Here is a 26,715-nt window from a genome sequence, read left to right as displayed (position 1 = left end):
GTCTCATAAGAATTGCGTACTAATAACACATCCTTTAACTAGCAAGTATAAGTTTGTCTAGAATATCATGTCTGTCTCCAGTAAACTTGGCAGTCTTCCATCAGAACAGCCTTGAAGGCCTGGTAAGGAGGCCAGCAGTCTGATAATAGAATAATGTTTGAGGACAAACCTTAGCTAGTAAGATTATATAAAATATATTTCAGAGGCTATGTGTGTGTGTGTATGTATGTGTGTATATATATATATATATATATATATATATATATCTCATAATCCTATAATATTGGCAATTGATTATTAGCTCTAATGATGATTTTTCTTTATCACCATGTGTAGGGTCATAATCACTGTCTATTGATATAATACAATTTTCCACCAGAGTTTTTTTTAAATCCATAGTTATAAATGAATTGATAATGTGTTACCATACACAGTATATTGCATATATAATCAAAATAATCTCACTTCCTAGTTTATAACTATACCAAATATGTGTACTTTGCCCAACTTGCATCAGCTCTTTAACGCCCAAGGACAAAGGTCATTTTTTTTTTTTCTAGCATGCTTCCTGCGGGTATGTTGGATGAATAAACAAAGCACCTATGTGCAGATATTTTTATTATAGGCGCAAGAGTAGACTTTTGTGTACGTTTTGAGAGAACTTTTTCTCTGTGATCTGGATTTGTTATTATTTAGATGTAATAGTCCTTTAGGATGGTCCTGGCGGTATGTGTTGGTGCTAGAATTTCAGCTTTTTAGAAATCGTTCTTGGATACCACTTTGCTCCTCGACAGGTGCAATACCATAATTAAATACTCCGTCACCCCAGCTAGAATTCTCTCCCCCAGCACAGCGGACCCCCTTCCATTTAGGTGCAAATCATCTGCAGAATACAGTTTGTACCCCAATGAAAAGTCAGCCCAGGGCTCTAGGAACCCATAGCCTTCCCCTCTACACCAAGACTTAAGCCATGCATTTAACTCCCTGAGTTCCCGCTGTCTTTCCTGGGATGCGCATGGCACAGGCAGTATTCCTGAGAATACAACCTTGGAGGTCCTTCCCTTCAGCTTGTAGCCTAGTTCTTTAAAATTATTCTTAAGGCTCCTCCACCTACCATTTATTCTGTCGTTGGTTCCCACCTGAACCACAACAGCTGTATCATCACCAGCCCCTCCCAGTAATTTATCCACCCGTTCCACCACATGCCGAACCCTGGCACTAGGGAGAGCGCAAACCATTTGGTTGAGGCGGTCTTGGCGACAAATTATTCTATCCGTCTTCCTGATTATAGAATCCCCTACAACTACTAATTGTCTTGTCTTAAACGGTCACGATCTAAGTAAGCTTCAGTCATGACCGTTAGAGCAGGATCCTAGATGTCACTAGACAGCCAAGCACCCGCTTCAGCCTGCAAGGGACACCCGTACAGGACTTAGTGACCGCCAACATGCCCCTTCACGGCAGCCTAGTCTTGACTGGTTAATCGTCGTTAATATTATCATCATTGATATTATTAAATCATAAACCCTCCTTTATTAAATGGACTATTCACTTGATGCCAAGTATTTCCAACCCCTTGACCGGTACCATTGTAAAGAAATAATCAATGTTGTTCGCTCGTCGGTGGTTATAATGTTATGGCTAATCGATGTGTATACACGTTACAGACACTTTTTAGAAACTATAAAAACTTTTTAGAAACTATAAAATGAAAAAATGGCTGCAGCGAGAAGGTTTTTTTTTACGCCAGAACAAAAAGACATGTAAATAAATCAGAGGCAAATGCGTTCAACCACTTGTGACTCATTGGATTGTGCTTGACATAATTTTTTTTTCTTTGTATGTGCAGATTCCACAATCTTGAGGAGTCTTTATTTTTATTTTTTTTATCCCCCCCCCTGGGGCCATGATCGCTGTATTTTGCTTGCCTTTTATAAGTAATTGAACATTGATTTATTTTTTTTGCATAAAAAAGCGATACAACGTGGGGGGAGCTTTAGGCTGGTGCCTAGCGGAACAAGGATTGAGACCCTTGATATCGGTGCAGTGAAGTGTCAACAGTGCCTTTTCTGTCTCGTAATCAGACTTTTACAAAAACGTTTTTTTTTTTTCCCCCCAGTATATGATGTCGTAAGAAACTACACAGCAGATTATGACAAGACTTTAATCTTCAACAAGATCCACCATGAACTGAATCAGTTCTGCAGTTCACACACATTGCAGGAAGTGTACATTGAGTTTTTCGGTGAGTTACGCAATCATGGCCCATTGGTCCGAAAAAGAACGTTTGTCTCGGAAAATGAATATTAACAACGAAAAACTAATTACATTATTTTTGCTTAAAAAAAACCAGATGCTTTGGCTAATACTTTATAACCTGCTATTGTTTTTCTACATTCACGTTTTCTAATGTCTCTGCAGATCAGATAGATGAGAACCTGAAACTGTCACTTCAGAAAGAACTCAATTTCATGGCCCCTGGACTCACAATACAAGCAAGTTCTGGTTTATAAGACCTTCTAATGACTATCTAGTATCACTATTTGGTGGACATCAATACTAACCCTTATTTCTCTCAAGGCAGTGCGTGTTACAAAGCCAAAAATTCCAGAAGCTATTCGAAGAAACTTTGAACTAATGTAAGCGACGAGTCCGAAATATGTAAGGGCCTGTTCACATCACCGTTCGCTTTCCGTTCCGGGGTTCCGTCTGAGGTTTCCGTCGGGTGAACCCCGCAACGGAAAGTAAAAGTGAAACCACAGCTTCTGTTTCAGTCACCACTGATATCAATGATGGCGGAAACATGGCAAATGGTTTCCGTTCGTCACCATTCCGGCAGGTATCCGGTTTTCCCACTGAATCAATAGCGCAATCAACTCCGCTATTGATTCCGTCGTTAGAACGGAAACCACTAGCGATGTTTCCGTCGATATTGATATCAATGGTGACTGAAACGGAAGCTGTGGTTTCACTTTCCGTTGCGGTGATTTGAACAGGCCCAAACACGATTTTATATGTCCGTCCATAAAACAGATTTGTTTCAGTTGTAACGGTTACACACGGGCAGATTTTCTCCCGGTGACTAGCGCTGATTAAGATAACAGTGTGTCGATCGCCATCGGTTTTCTCCATTTGAGCAATGATCGGCATGTATGGAGGCGAATGAACGTTTACACAATCCTTCATCTCCATACATTTTGCGTTTTGTCGGCAGCACATCCTCGGTTTGCAACAAGCGACTCGTGTTTGGCCACAAAAAGGAGCCGATCAACTGACAAATGAGTGTTCGCTCATTGCTGATCGCTGCCCTGTCTACAAGGCCATGATCGTGAGCGTTTGTTTGCCCAATCGTTGGCCCGTGTAAAAGGACCTTGATACGGTCTCCAGAAAGATATTTAGTACAGCCCCTCTCTGAGAGCAGAGGGTAGCAGGAGAGACGCATGCAACGCCTGATTTGTGTGTGTAGTGCTGCTATCCTGCCTTCTCTAGTACTCCAGCAGTACAATAGACCAATCATTAGTCCTTAAATCACCAGCCCATTATCAAAATGAGGCTACGTTCACATCTGCATCGTGCTGTTCTGTTCTGCACCACCAGAGAAGCAGATCAAGGGAATAACTGAACCAACGGTTCCGTTGCACAAGGGACGCCGCCGGTTGCCGCTGGAACCCATTTTCTTTAATAGGTTCCGTCGGGTTTTCCGTGATCTTACTGGACACAATAGCGCAGCATGCTGGGCTATTGTCTCCGGTAAACCCTGCCGGATCTGCGACGGAGGTGCCTAACCGAACCCCCTGATGCAGATGGGAACTGGGCCTACACAGCTAAGCTGAAAAGTGAGATACACAAAAGAGGACATGCCTGTTGTGTGTGTGCTCACAATCCTTCATCTCCATACATTTTGCGTTTTGTCGGCAGCACATCCTCGGTTTGCAACAAGCGACTCGTGTTTGGCCACAAAAAGGAGCCGATCAACTGACAAATGAGTGTTCGCTCATTGCTGATCGCTGCCCTGTCTACAAGGCCATGATCGTGAGCGTTTGTTTGCCCAATCGTTGGCCCGTGTAAAAGGACCTTGATACGGTCTCCAGAAAGATATTTAGTACAGCCCCTCTCTGAGAGCAGAGGGTAGCAGGAGAGACGCATGCAACGCCTGATTTGTGTGTGTAGTGCTGCTATCCTGCCTTCTCTAGTACTCCAGCAGTACAATAGACCAATCATTAGTCCTTAAATCACCAGCCCATTATCAAAATGAGGCTACGTTCACATCTGCATCGTGCTGTTCTGTTCTGCACCACCAGAGAAGCAGATCAAGGGAATAACTGAACCAACGGTTCCGTTGCACAAGGGACGCCGCCGGTTGCCGCTGGAACCCATTTTCTTTAATAGGTTCCGTCGGGTTTTCCGTGATCTTACTGGACACAATAGCGCAGCATGCTGGGCTATTGTCTCCGGTAAACCCTGCCGGATCTGCGACGGAGGTGCCTAACCGAACCCCCTGATGCAGATGGGAACTGGGCCTACACAGCTAAGCTGAAAAGTGAGATACACAAAAGAGGACATGCCTGTTGTGTGTGTGCTCACAATCCTGAAATATTTATGGTTACAAAGTAATAAAACACCAACATGTAAAAAAAAAAAAAATATATATATATTTTTTTTTTACAACAGTAATTTGAATATATAATTTTTTTTTATACATTCACTTCACAATTGCATGTATTTTCTGTATATTAGTGTATAGTACTGTGGTTTACAGTATGCGTGGCATAGGCTGTCTGGTAAAAAAAAAATTGGACAGTACTTGCCACTTTTTTTTTTTTTTTTTTTACAGCTGTTGTATAGACAACCAATATAAAGTATATTCCCTCCCCAAAAAAATAAAACCATGTAATGGGGAGTGTGCTGAAGGAGGCTCTTCTTGGCTCCGATATGTATATAAAATGTGACTTCGATATGTTCTTTCCTAGGGAGGGTGAGAAGACCAAGCTTTTGATAGCTGCACAGAGACAAAAGGTAGTAGAGAAAGAAGCCGAGACGGAGAGGAAAAAAGCTGTAATAGGTAATTCTAAGCCTGTAAAATAAGATCCTTCAGTCTATAATAATTTTCTCAAACACGACCATGGTACAGTGTCTATGTAGTCTGCCATGCTTTTTAGTGTTGTCATCTTTGCTCTATTAGGTGAACTGCTGTAAAATTCAGTGACCGTATAATTAAAAAATAAAATGTAACTGAAATCAGCGGATGCCGTATGATCATGTAATATGTTTTCCAGAACACCACACAAGCTCACTGCGGTAGACGTTTTGACATTTGGGAGGTGTACCCGTTCTTGGATGCTTGCAGCATTGGGTTTGACACTGATGATATAGTTACATAGGTTTAAAAAAAAACGGGTTCATAATGTGTAACCCCTTGGTTGTCCACCAATACGCCTTTTCGCGGGAGTCACTAAGGGGCTTTAGGCTAGGCCGTCGCCAGTCTAAGCCCCGCACAGGTTGGAGCCAGGGCTCTGCTGTATCATGGCAGCCAGGCTCCTGCTCCAACGGCCGCGATCAAAGTTTATTTAGTTCGCAGCCGTTTAACACGTTAAATCTCGCCGTCAATAGCACATTTAACTTGTTTACAGAGGGAGTGCGCTCCCTCTCATCCATCGGCGGCCCACAAATGCAATCGCGGGTCTCCAATGGGGTGTCATGGCAGCCGGGGGCTTGATAAAAGCCCCCAGGTCTGCCCTGGACATATGCCTATTAGGACGTGCCGGATTTAGATTTACACTGACAGGCAATAATTCTCTGGTATACGAACTATACCAAAGCATTCTAGCAGCGATCTTAAGATCGCGTAGTAAAGTCCCCTAGTGGGACTAATAAAATAAGTAATGTGAAATAAAGATTATTAATAAAAAGGACAGTAAAAAAAAAACTTTTTTTCCCCATAAAATGGTTTTATTTAGTAAAAGTGTAAAAAAAATAAAAGTACACATATATGGTATCGCTGCGTCCGTAATGACTCCATTAATTAAGTTAATATGTAATTTAAACCGTAAGGTGAACACCATAATAAAAACCGCAAAAAACAATGGCGAAGTTGCTATTTTTTTCCATTGCCCCCCAAATAAGTCAATATAAAAATGTATCAATAAGTCCCATACACCCCAAAACAGTACCAATCAAAACTACGTCTCGTCCCGCAAAAAAAACAAGCCCAAAAAAAGCACTACATTGACGGAAAAATTAAAAAATTTGTAAAGCGACGATGCAAAAACAATTTTAGTTCAAAAGGGTTTCTATTGTGCAAAAGTCGTAAAACATAAAAAAAACCTCTACATATGTGGTATCGCCGTAATCGTACCGACCCATAGAGTAAAGGTAACGTGTTATTTACGCCGCACAGTGAACTGCGTAAATTTTAAAACGCATAGAATTTCAGGTTTTTATTCTAATCCCCCCCCCCCCCCCAAAATTTAATAAAAGTTAATAAAAAAATGTACCCTAAAATGGTGCCATTAAAAAGTACAACTAATCCCGCAAAAAACAAGTCCTCATACAGCTATGTCAACTGAAAAAGAAAAAAAGTTATTGCTCTTTGAATGAGACTATAGAAAAACTAATAAAATAGCTTGGTCATTAGGGCCTAAAATAGGCTGGTCACTAAGGGGTTAACCTTTCTCAATCAATTACCCATCATTCATTGCTTGATTAGTTAGTAAATAATAATCTAGCTTTTTTTTTTTTTTTTTTTTTTAATCCGGACGTAGTATCTTCTATTACAACTTCTTGGGGTAGGGCATTTCATAGTTTGACTACTCTAACTGTAAAGAACCCTTTCCTGAGTTTGTCTGAAACGTCTTTCTTCCGCATGCAATCAATGTCCTCTGGTCCTTTGTAGAGTCCTTGGAAAGAACAGATTATGTGCTAATCCTTTATATTGACCACACATATACATGTTATAAGGCCACCTCTAAGGCATCTTTCTCCCAAGCTGATCAAGAGTCTAGGAAGATGAGATACAATGGTCTGTCCACTACTGACCTCCATTCCCTTATTACCTGTGGATGAATGCCGTCTGGGCCAGGGGCTTTAATTTGCTCAGGCGCAGCTGTACTTTCTTGTGTTAAGCAGGTAATATTGGGTAAAAAAAACTTTTTACTGTCCCCCTCAATATCTGGCACTGGCAGATCATCAATGAGCACTGAGGGAAAGTACGTGTTGAATGTGTCAGCCCGGCCTTTGTCCAGATGATGGATCTTCAGGTTACTTCTTTGCTTGCACTGTTCACCATCTGAGCAGCTTCACTGGTGCTATTCGACAAGCATCTGTTTACTACTGGGTGACGGCACAATTCACACGACATTGTTTCTTGGCAGAGGCAGAAAAAGTTGCGCAAGTGGCCAAAATCCAGTTCCAACAGAAAGTAATGGAGAAAGAAACGGAGAAGAGGATTTCTGAGATTGAAGGTCAGTCCGGTTACTCTTTAATTCATGTTTGTGATGCCTTTTGATTTTTAAATGAGCAGGTCTTCGATGTATGTAAAGTGTATCTGGCGTCCCACGATACATGTGTAAAGGATGCACGTAACATTGTGATGCTATTAACGCTTTCATCGTTCAGCAGTCTAAGTGAACACTTGCCTCGTACAGGCCCAATCTTTGAGAGCCGCATCCATCTCTAGAATGGGGGTCCCTCGACCCTATCCCCGCCGGCCACCGTATTACAGGCAGCACTCAATGGCAAGATGGCCAGGATTACAGAAACAGCCCAACTCGGCTGTATCTGTAATCCCAGCCACCGGGTCCCTCACCAGGCAGAGACCGGGTCGTGGGACCCCCATTCTCGAGATAGGTGTGGGTCTCTGCTCTGGGACACGATCCTATCAAACATTTATGGCACAACCTATAGATATTGCATAAATGTCTGAGATGGAAATATCCCTTCAGCCCTTTATTGGCTATTCTTCGAGACAGCAGGCACTTGTTACAGAAGGCAGAAATATTATTTCATGGTTTTACTTGATCGCTATATACACAGTATGTGTGTGTGTGTGTGTGTGTGTATATATATATATATTATATAATGGAGCTCTGCACTATTAGGGCTGTATACATCCTTCACTGCTTATGTTCCCTGCAAATTCTCAGAGAACCTTTTTCACCTCCCCATCTGAGTGCAGCGTGTATTAGGCCCTGCTGCACAAACTTTGTGTCACTCTTTTTTTTTTTTCTATACTCCTCCATTATTTTAGATATCGGAGCCGTTATATTTGGCGCCTGATATGTAAATAACCCCCTGAACTGTCAATGGGGTGATACTTTTATTGTAAATGGCATGGGGGCGTGTTACTTTTCGCTCTGACACTGTCCAATCCGCTACGGACAGCGGCTTTTGAACGCCCCATTGACCTTTACGGGGGCTATTTACATATTGGGCGCCAAATATAACGGCACCTATATCTAAATAACGGAGGAGGCTAGGAATATAATTTAAAGGGACACGCGGTCTGTGCAGCCCTGCCTATTACATGGTGAAAGGTTCTCTAACTTCATAAGATTAACTGATTTATCTAAATTAATCATAATGTACGATAACTCGTGTCTTAAAGCAAGCAGATGTCGCTATGACTGTCAAACTCCAGAACCCCTCCAGTAGTCATATGGGGGAGAGGTAGTCGGTGACTACGCTGCTGCTGCTGCCGCCTGTAAATCTTTTGGCTGAAAAGCCTCTGTATTCTACTTCACCAATAAAAAAAGGAATCACACAAATCTAGTTCTTGTCTCTATGGATGGTTAACACCGTGCGACCCTACCAGCCAACCTGTATTCTATCCAGTAACAAGCCGCCATTGTTAGGGAAGGTGCAGCCGAAGTACATGAAGCTGAGGGACCGCAAATTGATGGACGTGTGCTTTTTTGTTTTATTTTGTTTTTGGTTTTTTTAAGCCTACTATGTCATGTTTAGTAATAAAAATATACATAATCAAGGGCTGGACTTAAGTTTCATAATGATTTGAAGTTATTTACTACAATTTTTGTTTTGCGCCCAAGACACCGCTTATCTTGCCAGGGAAAGAGGAAGAGCTGATGCTGAATATTATACTGCTCACAAGCTTGCCGAATCTAATAAGGTGAGAATTACACTTGTGTACATACAAAACCAATTTCCTGACATGTCTATATAACTCATATCAGTTTTTATAGTCATACATTTCTATAATTTCAGTGGAAAGACCAGGTAAATTTGTGTTTTTTTTTTTTTTGTTTTTTTTTGCTGTCTATTTGTTTTTTTTTGTTTTTATTCCACTAGGGTTTGGGGTGGCAGGAGTAATCTGATCAATTTCACTTGACATCCCCTCTACATCTCTACTAAGTAACAGGTTTCCGTTTCTTTAGCATTAATGGCTCCGCAGTTCACCGCCTCATTTCTTTTTGTGAGACGGTTAGAGTGTGAGCTCTGTTACATTTTAGGAAGAGTTAAGTTCTTGATCACCCCAAAAAGGGTGGTTAACCCTTCATCAACCCATCCTCTTCAGCGGGGGTTGTGGTCCTTGGATCTCCCCTCCAACATACAATTTAACTCCTTTGTGCATGCAGCGTTATACCACCTGATTGCTGCGCAGCGCTATAGATTTTTCTTCTAATTAATGCAACACCTGAAAATAAAAAATGGATGACTTTTGGAAAGCGGGGAGGAAAAACGAAAACGAAAAACCGATAATTGTCCGGGTCGTTAAGGGGTTACATAGCTCATGCATACATAAGTTCATAGTCTTCTCCCGACTACTGGTGAAGTCCTCTTTCTCTAGCTAGACTTGGGACAGGGGGTCTCCACACCTAACAAGTTGTATCCTCGCTGGTTGAGGACCAGGTAGAGTTGATTAAGTTCTTTATCAGTTCTTTGAAGTTATGGTCCCAAAGCTTGCGGCTGCTGTGGTCATTTCCCATTTCTAGTTCTCTAACTTTCAGTGTTCTGGATAAACTACTGTGGATTGTGAAATGAAGCCACACAATGTCCGCCACCTGTCTCATGATTAGTGGCGGTTCTATTCTGGTGTTTGTGGTTGGAAATGGTGATTTGGATGCGCTCCATATCTGTGACAACACTGAAATTTGAGCGAAATCGGGATTGCAAATTTTGTCACGAAGTCACAAGATTACTGCAGCTTTGGGCCTGTAAAATGCTCTCACGTTTCTTACGGATTATTCAGATGGGTGGCGTTAAACTTGTCAGAGTTCGGTCGGTGAAAAGCTGATTTTCCATCAGTTGTTTTGTTTTTTTCCTTTTTCTGCCATTTCCTTTTTTTTTTTTTTCCATCCGGGTAGCATCAGTGTGCCATCCGTTTTTCACGTCTGTAAAAAAACCTGAATGTTCCCAATTGTCCCAACCCACGGAAAACTCACCCGGACTGGTCACAGGGCCGCAGAAACACCATTGTGCGAATTTTTGAGTTCTGACAATGGTTTAAATCAGGACTACGCTGCTGTGGCTTCTCTTCCTGGTTTCACTTCTCAAGTGTCTCCCCGGTAGCCGTTTGTGAAAAACGTAACGGACGGCCTCCATTTTTCACACAGCCCCATCGACTGACTTCTTTTGGGCCATGCCTGCGTAGAAAATGGACAAAAATAGAGCATTGCTGCAATTTTATTTTTTATTTTTTTCGTCACGAACGGATGGTCCCTGAACTGAAGTCTGACTATACTGAGTTAGTGTTCAGTCCGGGTGACTAATGCCACTCTACTCATCTGTATAACCCATCTGCCATCCATAGGCTATAATGCCATCCATTTAACAGATATGTCATAAAAGCTCGTGACTTATACGTTTTAAAGGATGCTTTTGACGGTTGCCAAAGGACACTACTTTGACTTTTCCAACGTACACGCTAAATGTAGGTCTAAAATGTGATCCGGGCAGGGGATAATGTGTTATAGGTGTTACAGTGGGGAACCTGCAGCTGGAAACTACTATGGGGCACTACTGTTAGACATTGTACTACTTGGCATGACTCCAATGCGAAAAGCTGCAAGTATGTGTTACCCTTTTAGCTTTTTTGGCAATACTTATGTACAAAATCAAATTTACTTTTTAAGGGCACGTCTCCAGTCTAGAAGTTTATTTAAATGAATTGGATGTATGTACAAGAGAATAATTGTGTTTTTTTTTTTATATATTTTTCTTTAAAAACTTCCCTGTGGCAGCCATATTGGAACCACACCCTTCCGGTATTGTCCATATAGATGGCACAGCAGGGTGTTTATTGAAGTTGCAATTTATAGGAATTATCGGAGAAATATCAAAGAAATTACTATTCTAGAAAGTGATAGTATTGCCGCCCCCCCCCCCTAGAGACCAGGGAGTGACCGGGGAGGTGCATACAGAGAATTCTGTGTGTATAGTGTTCCTATCCCGCCTTATCTGGGCCTCATTAAGTCTCCTACCCCCTAATGATGAGATGACTGCTAATTCTGTTCCAGTCTATACAGCAAAGCTAACAAGTTAGCTACAGAAGAAAAAGTCTACCTATTGTGACTATTCTAGTAGCCAATGTTGCCATATTTATATAAAAAAACAAACCTGATTTAAATGTCATTTTCTAAAGATAAGTTCCCGTTGGGACACTTACCCTTTTTGTTTTGTGTGCGCACGTTTGTTCATTTCATTTGTGTTCCACTATTCCCACAGTTGAAGCTGACACCGGAATATCTTGAACTGATGAAATTTCAAGCCATATCAGCAAACAACAAAATTTACTTTGGAAACGATATCCCAAGCATGTTCTTGGATTCTTCGTCTACCGAGGTGCCGCTCCTGCAGCAATACGCGGGCCTAGCAGATGGTCAAAGTAAATCTCACAAGAGTAAAGGAAGGAAAGTATGAGCGGCTCATAAAGGAATATTCAATACAGCCTCGTGGACCCGAAGCAGAAGCTACGGGGATTTATCCCAAACAAGCACAAGAGATCTCGGGAGAGCAACTACAAAGCATCGACTGCCACGCACTATGCCCCCCCCCCTCCCACCCTATTGAAAAAAAAATTTTTTTGATTTGTGCTTCCAATAGTTTGTTTTTTTTCCGTTAAGAGACGTAAACTTTGGCATATTTGGTTTTGGATGTAGGAGAGGCGGCAGCATGTCGAAACCTGTTGTCCTGTTTCAATAGGCAGCTGCACTTTAAGCAAACACCGTTTCTTGATCGTAAACGCATTACATCTTTTGGCAAGCGAGAGAATGATTATGAAAAGCTCCTTCCTGTATACGTAGGGCAAAATCTGTACCTTTTTGTAGTTGAAATGTAAGAAAAAGGCAAATTGTTGCACTACAAGGACATTCACCTCTTCAGAGATCCTGTGACTTAAGGATTGTAGGTCCTGAAGAGTGCGGGGACTCCATCCTAGGTCTTAACCAATGACTTCTATATGCGATGCCTGCCAGAAAGAGTCCATAAATAGCTTTTTCTAACCGCAGTAAACTGGCCTAACATTTTTTACATGGAACATTATCAAAGTCTTACGTTGTCAACTCTTATACAGCTTCTTTTCTAGTTAGGTTCTAACTTGTTCTCTTTATATTACAACATAATACAGTCCCGTCATCACTTGGCAGCCTCCTGTGCCTGAAGGGAAGGTCCACCTTCACCATAATTTTTGTTATTGCTCCAACGCCTCGAAAATTAAAGCAAAGTAACTTTGCAAATAGTATTAATTAAAGGTATCCTATTGTTTTGGGTCTACAACTCTTGTGCTTGGTTCACACATTTGTTGCGGATTTCCCACCGACCTTCCGCAATAAAGTACAGTACAATGTAAGTGAATGGGGCTTTAACAAACTGCATAGAAATTTGTAGCGGGTTCTAGACATGCCCGATCTGAAATACGCACCAATATCCGCAACCAAATCTTCATGAAACACGTGCAGAGATTATGGTCTATTCCATGGCATCATTTTTATGCTACGTGTGAGGGATGTGTCTCTACGGTAACAGATTACAAACAAACCCTGTGTAGTCTGATCTTGCAGTCCTATTTCATGCCATCCGTTCCCTGCTTTTTGCAAGGATACATTTGAACAGTTAGCAAAAAGTAAGGGACAGGTGACAAGAAGCGTGAGTGCAGGATCAGACTTCACAGGGTGTGTTTGTAGTCTGTTACCATGGAAACACATGTCTCCCTAAGGCCCTTTTCACACAGTGTTTTGTTGAGTGTTTAGCATCCGTATTTGTAAGCCAAAACCAGGAGTGGGTGTAAAGTGGTACAAACCTCTCCGTTATAGTATTTCAATGTTTATGTTCCACTGCTGGTTTTAGCTTACAAATACTGAGGCAAAGTAATCAAGTGTGAAAGTGCCCTATACGAAGTAGCTTCACTTACATTTTAGATGGAACAGTAAAAAAAAAAAAAATTGCTGCAAAGCATTACATGTCCTTTAACAAAACTTTTGGTGCTTTTTCTTCAATATGTTCATGCATTTTTTTGGTAAAAATGACAATATTTTCCTGTCCTTTTTTCACAAAAAGGTGGCAAAAACCGCAATGGAAATGCTACGTGTAAACATCCGCTTGTATAATAACCTCTTACTGAATGTTTTATTTTGTCGTCTTTGGGTTTGGGTATTGTTCTTTATACAGTGTAAAATACAGAAACCTTTACTGCTCATTTAAATGGGGTGCCACGTTACATTACATAACGCAGTATGTGAATATGATATATATTATGCGTTACTAACATATTGGGTGAATAATTTCTAAGCTTCTCAATAAGTATATACAATGTGGTATCTTCACTTGCCAAAAGGAAGAGCATTCCAAATCTTACATTTTCCTCTAGGATTTTTTTTTTTCCAATAGAAGTTTATCATTGATTTGAAATTTTTGACATACATTTTTAGAGTATCTGTCCCCAAAATGCTGTTTTTTTTTTTTTTCTTTTTGTCCCAATCCATTTAGAATTATATAATAAAAATATTCATCACTGTCCGGATTACTTTCTTGCTGTAGCTTACATCGTGATCCACCTTTATTTTATCGGAGAGGACCTGTCACTAGGTCCCAGATTTCAGTGCTGGTTTTTTTTTTTTTTTCACCTAGACCCTCCTGTTCCATAGATATGGCCCACTTTTTTGGTTCCCTATATGCTAATTTGCTGTAGTTAGCCCACAGGGCAGAGCTAGCTTCCTTACCTCTGATGCTGACCAATCAGCTTGAGGGTAGTTCACGCCCTGTTGGCTAACCAATGCAACAGTGGGCCATATCTATGGAATGGAGGGTACTGGAATTGCTTGTTCTGTTTCCGTAATGCACATTGTTGTGTTCATGAGGCCTCCTGTATGTTCACTAGTGCAGGCATTCCTGATTTAACTTATATTTTTTATAGCGGAGCTGAAAATAAAAGCTGTTACGTTGTTTACCATGGGCAACGCCTCTCGTTCTTGTCTGCACTCGTTTTCATACATGAGCCCCATTCACTTCTTGGTAAATGTTTCCTAAGAAAATCTTAAAGGGAAACTAAAAAGTAAGCGACATCATTTAAATGAATCTGCAGAGGGTTATATATTGGTAGAGAATATAGCTTGTGCAGGACTGTATTCTGTGCAAGAAGTCTTGATGGATTGTGTTAGATCACAGATAAAAGAACTACTACCACTGGAGGAATAGCCCTGTTTTGTTCAATACTGTAAAAAAAAAAAAGATGAAAAAAAGGGGGTTGTCGCCTACATAAAACTGTTGGTGCAGATTTGTCACACTAAGGGCCCCTTTTACATCGGCCAATTATCTGGCAAACGCTCGTTCATCGACTGATTGTATCGTATGAAATAGCCCAAATATCATTCCCCATACATAGCTCCTTGTGAAAAGAGCAAACGTGCACCGATCAACACGTTCGTTGTACCAGCCAAAATGAGCCGGTGTGAAAGGACCTTAAAAAGGTTTGGGTTGTTTGTACAAAATGTAGACTATTATTGCCTTTAAATGGATTGTCGGAGCGTATGGATGGGGTTATTTAAACCCCTCTGGGTATATAGATGTAATTGGGAGGAGTCTTCTCTTCAGGACTCGCCTCTATTGGCCAGCGCGGAGAGTCTCTGCAGAGAGCGGTTCTCCTGCTGGAGGACTTGGCTCATCCATGTATTATAGGGACCACCCAATGAACTAATCATGCGCTGTGTAAATGCTTCACGAAGCCACTGAAGATGATGGCAAAATACATCTGTTCTCTGCTAAAGAACAACCAGACAACCCCTATAACGGTCAAAACGCCTCTCAGGGCTCACGCACAGCTATATTAGGGCTCTGTTTTGTATGGAGATGTAATAGGGCTTCCGTAGAGGTACATGGGGGGGGGCCTCTACTTCACCTTCGTGTTCTTCTGATTGCATTTTTTTAATCTCCGATTTGCTTACGAATCCAGACAAATTGTTTTATGGTCAATCGAACTCCATATGGATGACAGTAGTCTTCTGGAGAATAGCTCCATACATATGCCAACCGAGAAGGCATATACTGCAGCCTTGTGGCTCTGGATACTGCTGTATGGGTTCCCTTATTCATGTGACAAAGCTACTGCCCCATTAAAGTATTTTGATTATAATGCTGGACGAGTTATGAGTTTATCAGACTTTCACATCCCTTTTGTAATCAAATTAAATATTTTGACTGCCATGTTCACAGTTTTTTTTGCAGGCAACAAAATTTCAGGAAAAAAGCAGTGAAAACCACTTTCTCTGCCTCACAATTGATTTCAATGGGAGGTCAGATTGAACCGCGTGTTGCTTATTTTTACTGCGAGTGTTTTGTTTTTTCCCTGCTCGCGGGGAAAAAACTCATCTGCCTCTCATTGAAATCAATGGGAGACCTATTTCAGACGGTGTTCAGCTTCCACATCAAAAGCAGTGCCAAAAAACAGTGTGAACTAGCCCTTAGGTCTTGGGGTATGTTCACACGCAAGATCAAAAACGACGGAGCTGGTTTCAAGAGAAAACGTTCTCTGATTTTCAGCCGTTTTTGTAACCGAAAACGTTTTGTTTTTCAGATTCACAGGAACGAGTGCCCTCTCTGACATGAAAAACGGCCTATTGAGTCTATGGAGGGATCCGTGAAAACGGAAGAAAATAGGACGTGCTCTGTGTTTCAATGGACCCTTCACACGGTCTGTTGAAACAGAACGGCCTCATTGAAATACATGCGTCTATGTGATGGCTGTTGTTTTAGCGCCCGTCGCACAGACGTATACAGCGGTCTTCTGAATTCGGCCTAAGGCTGGATTTACATGTTGCGGGCAAAATTATTTTTTTTTTTTTTGCCACGATTTTCGCAAAATCAAAGCTAAAATGTTCAGTATTGTGGCGGTCACAGGGAAAAAAAAAGACAAACCAAAAAAAAAAAAATTTTGACCGCGACTCGTTAACCCAGCGTTAAAGTAGTGGGGGATCCCAGTGATTTGACAAAGGATAGTGTTTGCAATACGCTACTTAAACACCGAGAAAATAACCCTTTATTTGCTGCGTTGTATCATGAATATTTCCTATATATGCGCTTGTGACTTATCTACTCTGTTATTACGTGGTATTTTAGTATAATGACTCTGGTGCTGCAACATTTGTGTTTCAATCATATGCTGGCTGCAAATACCGTCCCTTGAACGGTCATGGAAATGATACCACTCACATTTCCAAAGTCTGCCACTATTTTATATCCTTCAATAACGTCTCTATATGCAAAAATTACTTTTTGACTTCGAAAATAAAGTAATTATTTTGGTACCCAATGCGGACTCTTGTTATTGAAATCAAATTAACTCGAAAAAGATTTGTCTGTCGCAGGAAGAGGGTGAATTAATAGAAAGTTTTTATCAAACCCTTTGGTTTTATTTTCAAAAGACTGTAAATAATAAATATAAGGCCGCGTGCTCTCTACTCTCTCCTCTCTACGCGCGCTCTACTCTCTCTACGCGCTCTCTACTCTACGCGCTCTCTACTCTACGCGCTCTCTACTCTCTCTACGCGCTCTCTACTCTACGCGCTCTCTACGCGCTCTCTACGCGCTCTCTACTCTCTCTCTACGCGCTCTCTACTCTCTCTACTCTCTACGCTCTCTACGCGCTCTCTACGCGCGCTCTACTCTCTCTACGCGCGCTCTACTCTCTCTCTACGCGCTCTCTACTCTCTACGCACTCTCTACTGTCTACGCGCTCTCTACGCGCTCTCTACGCGCTCTCTACGCGCTCTCTACGCGCTCTCTACGCGCTCTCTACGCGCTCTCTACGCGCTCTCTACGCGCTCTCTACGCGCTCTCTACGCGCTCTCTACGCGCTCTCTACGCGCTCTCTACGCGCTCTCTACGCGCTCTCTACGCGCTCTCTACGCGCTCTCTACGCGCGCTCTACGCGCGCTCTACGCGCGCTCTACGCGCGCTCTACGCGCGCTCTACGCGCGCTCTACGCGCGCTCTACGCGCTCTCTACGCGCTCTCTACGCGCTCTCTACGCGCTCTCTACGCGCTCTCTACGCGCTCTCTACGCGCTCTCTACGCGCTCTCTACGCGCTCTCTACGCGCTCTCTACGCGCTCTCTACGCGCTCTCTACGCGCTCTCTACGCGCTCTCTACGCGCTCTCTACGCGCTCTCTACGCGCTCTCTACGCGCTCTCTACGCGCTCTCTACGCGCTCTCTACGCGCTCTCTACGCGCTCTCTGCTCTCTCTACGCGCTCTCTGCTCTCTCTACGCGCTCTCTGCTCTCTCTACGCGCTCTCTGCTCTCCGCTCTCTCCTCTCCGCGCTCTCTCCCTCTCAAACACAGTGAGGCCTACTCCATCCTCTGACTCCACGCTATACCGTATACATTTCTAAACACAACACCTTGTGTACATACAAAATACCTTTATAACTATTGATGATTAATATTGGAATAAGTGTGTTTTCCCAGCAATCACTTGAATCAATTTCTGTTGCAGTCCAGGATCTCCGCTGGGGAGGATTACTGCCGAGGGACCTGCGTTCCTTTTAGTTGCAGGATTGGGTGGGGTCCCGGAGGTCAGACCTTCACCAACCAAAAGGTTATGGCATATCCAGTCTTTCTCAAACAGATCTTATGTTAACAAAGTAAAATTCCCCACTGTAATGTTTAAAGTGACTGCAAGGTGGAGCTTTATTTTAAGCTGCTTTAGGGTAGGAACACACACACGACTTGTTCGGGGTGGATATGCTGCGTCAAGCTTCGCAGCGTGTCTGCGCAAAACACCGCAGGGATAGCCATCCGAAAAATCGCACCACATTGTGGTGCGTTTTTATGGCTGAATTTCCGCTACGTTAAGCAGTGCCGGAAAAATAATAAAACGTTCAAACTTGCCCCCTCCCTCTTCTCTGCTCGCAGTCTGGTCTCCTGGGACGACGTTGCAGGCCATGTGACCGCTGCAGCGATCACATGGGATGAAAAGTCATTCCAGGAGGCCGGACTGGAGAAGAAGCAGGGAATTCTCAGTAAGGGTATGTTCACACGGCAGCCTCCGTTACGGCTGAAATTACGGAGCGGTTTTCAGGAGAAAACGGCTCCAGAATTTCAGACGTAATGGCATGTGCAGGCGTTTTTCGCTGCGTCCATTACGGACGTAATTGGAGCTGTTTTTCTATGGAGTCAATGGAAAACTGTTCCAATTACGTCCCAAGAAGTGACAGGCACTTCTTTGACGCGGGCGACTTTTTTACGCGCCGTCTTTTGACAGCAACGCGTAAAAAAGAATGACCGTCGGCACAGAACATCGTAAGACCCATTCAAATGAATGGGCAGATGTTTGCCGACGCTTTGGAGCCGTATTTTCGGACTTAATTTGAGGTTAAAACGCCCGAATTACGTCCGTAAATAGGGTGTGTGTGAACCCAGCCTGTGTATAAAAATTTTTTTTTTTCTGCGCCGGAATAGTTGTGACACACACCACTACGTTGCGGGTTTTCCCATTAAATTCAATGGGAAAACCCGCAACAGAAGAGCTGCGATTCCGCAGCGTTAATTGACATGCTTCGGTTGAAGAAACGTTTATTTTTTTCCGGTGGCATTTTTCCATAGTGTGGGGATGAGATTTGTTGAAGTCTCAATCACTTCTAATTTTTGCTTTCCACCACTGTTGCTAACCGAAGCAATAATGTTATCCTAATTATGTAATATAAAATGTTCTCATAAGAGAAAAATCTAAATGTAACTTTTAACTTGCAGTTCTTAATATAGCCACTAGGTGCCACACTTTGTGCACATAATTCTAGTACTAAAGCGCTTTACTTTACACATAATTATGACGACTAAGAGTCTATTCACACAGTATTTTGACATGCACAAAAAAATCTTCATGCTTTTTTTTGGACATTTTTGACACTTGTTTTTTATTTATTTTTTTCTTATTTTTATATTTAGTTGGTTATGGTCATTAAGCAAATGCAGGTTTTTAGCCAATAGCTGCGTCAAGAAACCCTCTAATCCAACGGCCCTTTTTTTTTTTTTTTTTTCTGAGCCGAAAACTGCTCCAAAATAGGGCATGATGCTATTTTTTTTATTATTATTTTTTTCCTGGGAGTGGTCAAAACCGCAGGAAAAAAAATAGATAAAAAAAAGCTTGTACCTTCCAAAGAAATCAATAGAGGGAGATTTAAAGCATTTTTTGGTGCTGGTTCCGACGTGGTTTCCTCATCGAATTCAGCACCCAAAAGCGCAGTGTGAACTGGGCCTAATAGTAGCGCCAAAATTAATCAATTTGATAAGCAGGCATGATCTTCTAACAAGTGTAAAAAGTTTAGGTTGTAATCCCGGGCTCCACAGCGATAATATACATTGCAATTTTGACTGATCTAGCGCCCCCATCGATTAATATTACTGTGAGAATGTAGTTTGCCTAAGAGTAAAGCCACATACACATGACCGTATAATGGATTTGTGATATATATATATATATATATATATATATCTCTCTATCTATCTGTCCTACTGTACATTTTACATACCCAGACTAATATGGATGCATATGGTATTTTTTTATCCCATGAGATATAGAGCTTCATAGTACAGATTTGCAGCTGCATGAGCCTTGGACTGTCTCAGAGATCTGTCGGCCGACCTGCTATTCCCTACTCTCCCATACATTTGCAGGCTCGGCCTAATGTGCATGCATTGTCAACAGGGAGAAGAAAGAATGCTGCTGCTGGAGTAGGCTTATCTCCTGTGCCCCGACAGCTTCCAGTGGGGGAAAATCGGGACACCACCAAACACATTAGATGGTCGGCTAAAATCGGCTGCTTCATCCGACATACCACAAATGTGTATAGCTACCTTCTTAGTGAGAGGGGAGGTGGACAGGTTGTGTGTCAACATTGTGGAGTGAAGGTTTACTTGGCCACACTGCGGCTGACCGAAACCACCCTCTGCTGGGATCGATGGTCACTGTCCGAGTGGGGTTTTTAGGGCCACCCCCCCCATCTATGCAGAACATTTACAGTACACATCCGCCTTTAATTTCATTGCAAGCTTTGTTGTTTACACACAAGACGGATCACAATCTAAAAGGTTCTTAGCCGTAGCAGCTGATATTGGGCCCAGAAGCTGACGGGTCCCACTTAGAAGCAGCAAAATTGTTGCTTTTTGTGGAAACAAAACAAAGTGGTGGCTTTCGGCTATCAATCATTATATCCTTTGTGCAGAATATCTACCATATGGCGCTATTACCCATTCCATGATGTATTAGGGTATGTACACACGCACTGGGTTCAGACGTAATTCGAGCGTTTTACGCCTCGCATTACGCCTGAAAAAACGGCTCCATTACGCCTATAAACATCTGCCCATTGCTTTCAATGGGCTTTACGATGTTCTGTTCCCACGAGGTGTAAGAAGTGCATGTCACTTCTTGGGATGTTTTTGGAGCCGCTTTTCATTGACTCCATTGAAAAACAGCTCTAATAACGTCCGTAAAATACGCAGCGAAAAACGCGAGTAGTTACAAAAACGTCTGAAAATCAGGAGCTGTTTTCAGGTGAAAACAGCTTTGTAATTTCAGACTTATTTTGCTACTGCGTGTGAACAATACCCTAAGGGTATGTTCACACGCACTGGTTTCAGACGTAATTCTGGCGTTTTACGCCTCGAATTACGCCTGAAAAAACGATCCTAATACGCCTACAAACATCTGCCCATTGCTTGCAATGGGATTTACGATGTTCTGTTCCCACAAGCCTTTATTTTACGCGTCGCTGTCAAAATACGGCGCGTAAAACGACGGCTCATCAAAAGAAGTCCAGAACTCTTCTTGGGACGTTTTTGGAGGCGGTTTTCATTGACTCCATTGAAAAACAGTTCCAAAAACGGCCGTAAAATATGCTGCGAAAAAGGCGAGTTGCTACAAAAACGTCTGAAAATCAGGAGCTGTTTTTGCCTGAAAACAGCTCCATATTTTCAGACGTTTTTGGTCACTGCGTGTGAACATACCCTAAATAGAAGCGACTAATTACATTACTGCCATTCAATTTACTGGCAGAGTAGGGGGGCCCTTTCCAGACTTTGCTATGGGGCGCTTTCATTTCTAGGTTTTGCCGCTATATAGGTTATTTGAAAATCAAGACATTAGAAAAAGACTCTAGTGACACAGGTTTAGCTCCAAGGTCAATGGCAAATGGTGTGGTATTCTGCTGGACAATCGGTGCCCATTATTGTAGAGTCTGGGCCAATTAGAAAATCCTCCGGTATTCTAGTGAGGACAGCCTGGCCCTGTCTGGGGTGATTTGTTACATTATCCCTTTCTACCATCCCTTGGTTGAACTTGGTGGACATATGTCTTTTTTTCAACTGTACTATGTAACTACACTCCTCAATGTTGAAATTGCAGCACTAAGAAGGAAAAGTTTTGGAATTGTGGAAATCACAGGATTTGTAGACATGTTAATGATACGCAAATTATAAAAAAATGTAAACAAAATATTCCAAACATCGTGATTTATTCAGTATCGAGTATGAGCGCCACACGCAGAAATACACGCACTTACACGCCTCGGCATGGTATTAATGAAGTTATTGACCCCTTCAGGATTGAGCCTGTTTTGGCCTTGACACAACCGATTTTTTTCAAATCTGACGTGTTACATTATGTGGTAATAACTTTGGAAACTTTTTACCCATCCAAGCCGTTCTGAGATTATTTTCTCGTGACATATTGTACTTTGTTAGTGGAGAAATTTGGTCAATAATTTCAGTATTTATTTGTGAAAAACACAAAAATTTAGAGAAAATGTGTAAAAATTAGCATTTTTCTAAATTTTATATGTATCTGCTTGTAAAACAGATATTAATACCACACAAAATAGTTACTAATTAACATTTCCCATACGTTTACTTTGTTTCCATCGTTTTTTGAATGTCCCTTTATTTTTCTATGACATCACAAGGCTTAGAACTTTAGCAGCAATTTCTCACATTTTTAAGAAAATTTCCAAAACCTATTTTTATGGACCAGTTTAATTCTGAAGTGGCTTTGAGGGCCTTATATATTGGAAACTCCCCATGAATCACCCCATTTTAAAAACTGCACCCCTCAAAGTATTCAAAACAGCATTCAGGAAGTTTCTTAACCCTTCAGACGTTTCACAGGAATTAAAGCAAAAATTTTGCAATTTCATTTTTTTTACCCAAAAAATGCAACTCAATATTTATTGCCCAGATTCTGCAGTTTTTAGAAATATCCCACATGTGGCCCTAATGTGGTAATGGACTGAAAAGCAGGCCTCCGGAGCAAAAGAGCACCTAGAGGATTTTGGGGCCTCCTTTTTGGGGCCTCCTGTCAGGCTTGAAGAGGTCTTGTGGTGCCAAACCAGTGGAAACCCCCCAAAAGTGACCCCATTTTCGAAATTACACCCCTCAGGGAATTTATTTTGGGGTATAGTTAGCATTATGAATCCTGAGGTCTTTTTTGCTAAATTTAGCTTTGCAAAAGAAAATCTACTTTTTTTTTTTGAAAAAAACAGAAATGTAAAATTTTTAAAAGGAATAAAAAAGAAAAAGCACCCTAATATTTCTAAAGCAATTTCTCCTGATAAAGGCAATACCCGATATGTGGCCATAAACCGCTGTTGGGACACACGGCAGGGTTCAGGAGGGAAGGAGCACCATTTGGATTTTGAAGCTCAAATTTAGCTAGAATGGTTTTTCGGTTGTCCTGTCGCATTTGCAAAGCCCCTGAGAGACCAAAACAGTGGAAAACCCCAAAAGGTGACTCCATTTGGGAAACTACACCCCATAGGTCTTTTGAAGAATTTATTAGAATTCGGCAATGAAAATGAATATCAACATTTTTTCCACAATGTTGAATTTTTTCATTTTCACGGGATAAAGGAGAAAAAGCCGCCCAACATTTGTAAAGCAATTCCTCCCAAGTACGGCTATACCCCACGTGGTCATAAATGGTTTTTCCATTAGAAATTTACCCTTTCAGGACTGAAATTTTCTTGCGTTTTAGTTTTTCCGTCCCCACTTTCCAAGAGCCATAACTTTTTTTTCTTTTTTTTTGTCAATAAAGTGGTGTGAGGGCTTATTTTTTAAAGTACCATATAATGTACTCGTAAGCTGAAAAAAAATTATTTGCGGGCTCAAATGGGAAAAAACTGATTCCTCTATAGTTTTTTGGCTTTCGTTTTTATGACTTTCAACGTGCAGGAAAAATTACAACTTATCTTTACTCTGTTGCTCAATGCGATTACAGTGATGCCAAATTTATACAGGTTTTTTTTATATTTTACAACTTTTACAAAGAAAAACCTATTTGTTAAAAAAAAAAATTGTTTTGTTTTACCACAATCCGAGAGCCACAACGTTTTTGTTTTTTGTCGATTGAGCGGTGTGCGTGCTTATTTTTTGCGGAACGAGCTGTAGTTTTTATTGGTACCAATTTTTGGTACATACAACTTTTTGATCACTTTTTCTAAAACATTTTTTACAGCTAAGGGGACTAAAAAAAAGTGAGATTTTGGCATTTTAAATCCTTTATTTTTTACGGCGTTTACCGTGCAAGTTAAATAATGGCATACTGTAAGGGTATGTTCACACGAGGTCATTACGTCCGTAATTGACGGACGTATTTCGGCCGCAAGTACCGGACCGAACACAGTGCAGGGAGCCGGGCTCCTAGCATCATAGTTATGTACATGATTACAGCACAGGACAGTTGTCCGGCAGCGAGGCAGGGACTCCTAGCGTCGTACATAACTATGATGCTAGGAGCCCGGCTCCCTGCAGTGGGTTCGGTCCGGTACTTGCGGCCGAAATACGTCCGTCAATTACGGACGTAATGACCTCGTGTGAACATACCCTAATAGTTCAGACTTTTACGGGCGCAGCATTACCAATTTTGTTTATATTCTTTATTTTTTACATTACTTTAGAGGAAAAATGGGAAAAGGGTTTTATTTTTAACTTTTTTCATATTTTTTTTTCCCCACTACTAACTAACTTTATTAAAATGTGTAAAAAAGTTAATTAGTCCCCCCAGGGGACTTGAACTAGCGATCGTTAGACCTCATAAAATATAATAAAATAAAATATTAATCGGGTTTTCCTGGGTATGGCGATGCCACACATGTGGACAGCATGCAGTTCGGGCACGCTGTAGCGCTCAGAAGGGAGGGAGCACCACCGTTTGGCTTTTGGAGCGCATATTTTTTGTGTCACCATATAATGAGAGCCATAATGACTTTTTTCATTTTTCAGTCAAAAAAGGCACATGCGAGTTTTTGATCACTTTTTATTCTATATTTTGCAGTGTTCACCGTGTGGGAAAAATTACATAGTTTTATAGTTTGGGACACCACGGTGATACCAAATATGTGTTCTTTTTTAACGTTTTCATTTTTTCCCTATAATAAAAGACTTATTATAGGAAAAAAAAAAGGCAGATTTGAATAAATTTTTTTTTCTCCACTAAGGGACTTGAAGACCTGCAGCACTGATTGCTGCTATAATATATTACACCAACTACGTAGTCTAATATATTAGAACTGTCATGGTGACGCTGACAGCCACTCTGACAGGAAGCATACGAGGACCAGCTGGAGGCTGGTTCTCATAGGCTTCAGTACATGGCAGACCCGGAGGCCATTGTCTGGTCTCCGGTTGCCATGCCGACCATCGGCACACCCCGCGATCGCATCATGGATTTCCTGTCCTCCGGATGGGATAGTCCTGTTAAGGAAAAAATAACTTCTCCATGGGTTGCAGACCCCCATTACCATTTCTCCCTAGGGGTGTTCTGGAAGGTATAAGTCTCCTCTGGAGGGAGCAACCTTAAGCCTGGGTTTGGTTATCCTTCCTATCCCAGTCCATCGCTTCCCTCCCTGGTGGTGGTTAGCGACCCCAACGGGGAGGAGCTCCAGGTGTCCGGAGTAGAGAACCTCCCCAGCCAATCCAAGGCCTATTTAGGCCTGAACGATATGGAGCCTCAGTCTCCAGCATCTCCTCCCATAATGAAAACGCCAGGAGAAGCAACAGGCAGTGCTGACCGCTTGAATGCCACAAGATCCTCCATTCCGGTACTTGAGGAGAAGGCAGGACTATTGGGTAAGACAAAAAAAAACCTCTTTCTTTGCTAATACTGTTTCCTTCTCTTGTACATATGTTTAGGACAGGGAAGGTCCTAGAAAGAAACTGGATAAAACCCGTAACAAGGAGTGCGCAGTTTTTAATAAAAAAACAACTAGCAGCCTCTTATAATAAAAGACTTTTGCCAGAATTGTTTCGATAAGATCATCACGGAAGAATCTACAAATCTGGCCTCAAGCATTAAAGAGATTGTGAGGGCAGAAGTTAGGACCTCCCTAAAGTCCCTAAAGAAAAAGAAGGATCTTCCATCCACCTCTTCTAGTCAGGTAGATTTATCTGATTCCTCTGCTGAAGAAGATTTTCAGCTAGAAGAAGAAGTAGAGCTGAGCTCTTCAGATAATTCCTCAGACGAGGAGGGAAGGGTTTGTTCTTAGCGGAAGACGTAGACCAGCTCCTTAAAACCGTAACAGCAACTATGAATATCGATCACCCAAAAGAACCTCGTTCCATCCAGAACATAATGTTTGAAGGTGTAGGGCCCAGGAAACAGAGAACCTTTCCCATTCATAAGAACGTATTAAGCCTCATTAAATGGGAATGGAAAAATCCAGATAGTATTCCCAAATTTCTTAAAAGGAAATATCCCTTTGAAGAAGAGGTCTGCAAGGACTGGGATAATACCCCTAGACTTGACGCCCCAGTGGAAAAAATATTGAGGAAGAATGCTCTTCCATTTGAGGATCTAGGCTCTTTATCCGATCCCATGGATAGGAAAGCGGATTAGTACCTCAAGAGAACCTGGGAAGGTTCTACGGGGGCTTTTAAGCCAGGCATTGCAGCCACTTGTGTGGCTAGGTCTCTAAAGATATGGCTAGCGCAATTAGAGCTTCCTTTGATATTAGATTTTCTCCAGGCAGGATTAAATAAGAACCCTGGGTTAGGAGATTCCTGACAGCCTCCTCTAGACTTAAACCCCAGATTAGATCCTCAGTTCCTCCATATACTCTTAAATATTGTTCTCCAGGCCATGACAAACCCACTGTTCGAACCACTGGACTCTATAACCATAAAGATGCTGACACTCAAAATGACGTTCCTGCTAGCCATTACATCGGCCCGTAGAGTAAGTGAGATTCAGGCCCTTTCTACTCTTCCTCCATATACTCTAC

At 41.8% G+C, this 26,715-nt stretch overlaps 1 protein-coding gene across 6 annotated transcripts in view; it reads left to right on the top strand.

Moving 5' to 3' along the window:
- ERLIN1 (ER lipid raft associated 1) overlaps nt 1-13,968 on the top strand; it is a 30,557-nt gene extending 16,589 nt beyond the window's left edge. For all 6 annotated transcript variants that reach the window (XM_075841839.1, XM_075841841.1, XM_075841842.1 and 3 more), the window contains exons 6-12: nt 2,120-2,245; nt 2,422-2,499; nt 2,585-2,639; nt 4,971-5,062; nt 7,371-7,460; nt 9,045-9,124; nt 11,680-13,968. In XM_075841839.1, coding sequence (XP_075697954.1) covers nt 2,120-2,245; nt 2,422-2,499; nt 2,585-2,639; nt 4,971-5,062; nt 7,371-7,460; nt 9,045-9,124; nt 11,680-11,874 — 716 coding nt within the window. In that variant the 3' untranslated portion in view covers nt 11,875-13,968. The remainder of the gene's footprint in view (nt 1-2,119; nt 2,246-2,421; nt 2,500-2,584; nt 2,640-4,970; nt 5,063-7,370; nt 7,461-9,044; nt 9,125-11,679) is intronic.
- The last annotated feature ends 12,747 nt before the right edge of the window (nt 13,969-26,715 follow it).

Source organism: Rhinoderma darwinii, chromosome 11 (assembly GCF_050947455.1).
Source record: "Rhinoderma darwinii isolate aRhiDar2 chromosome 11, aRhiDar2.hap1, whole genome shotgun sequence".
Lineage (NCBI taxonomy): Eukaryota > Metazoa > Chordata > Amphibia > Anura > Rhinodermatidae > Rhinoderma > Rhinoderma darwinii.
The sequence above is the reverse complement of the archived record's forward strand: the minus strand, read 5'-3'. Positions and strand labels throughout refer to the sequence as shown.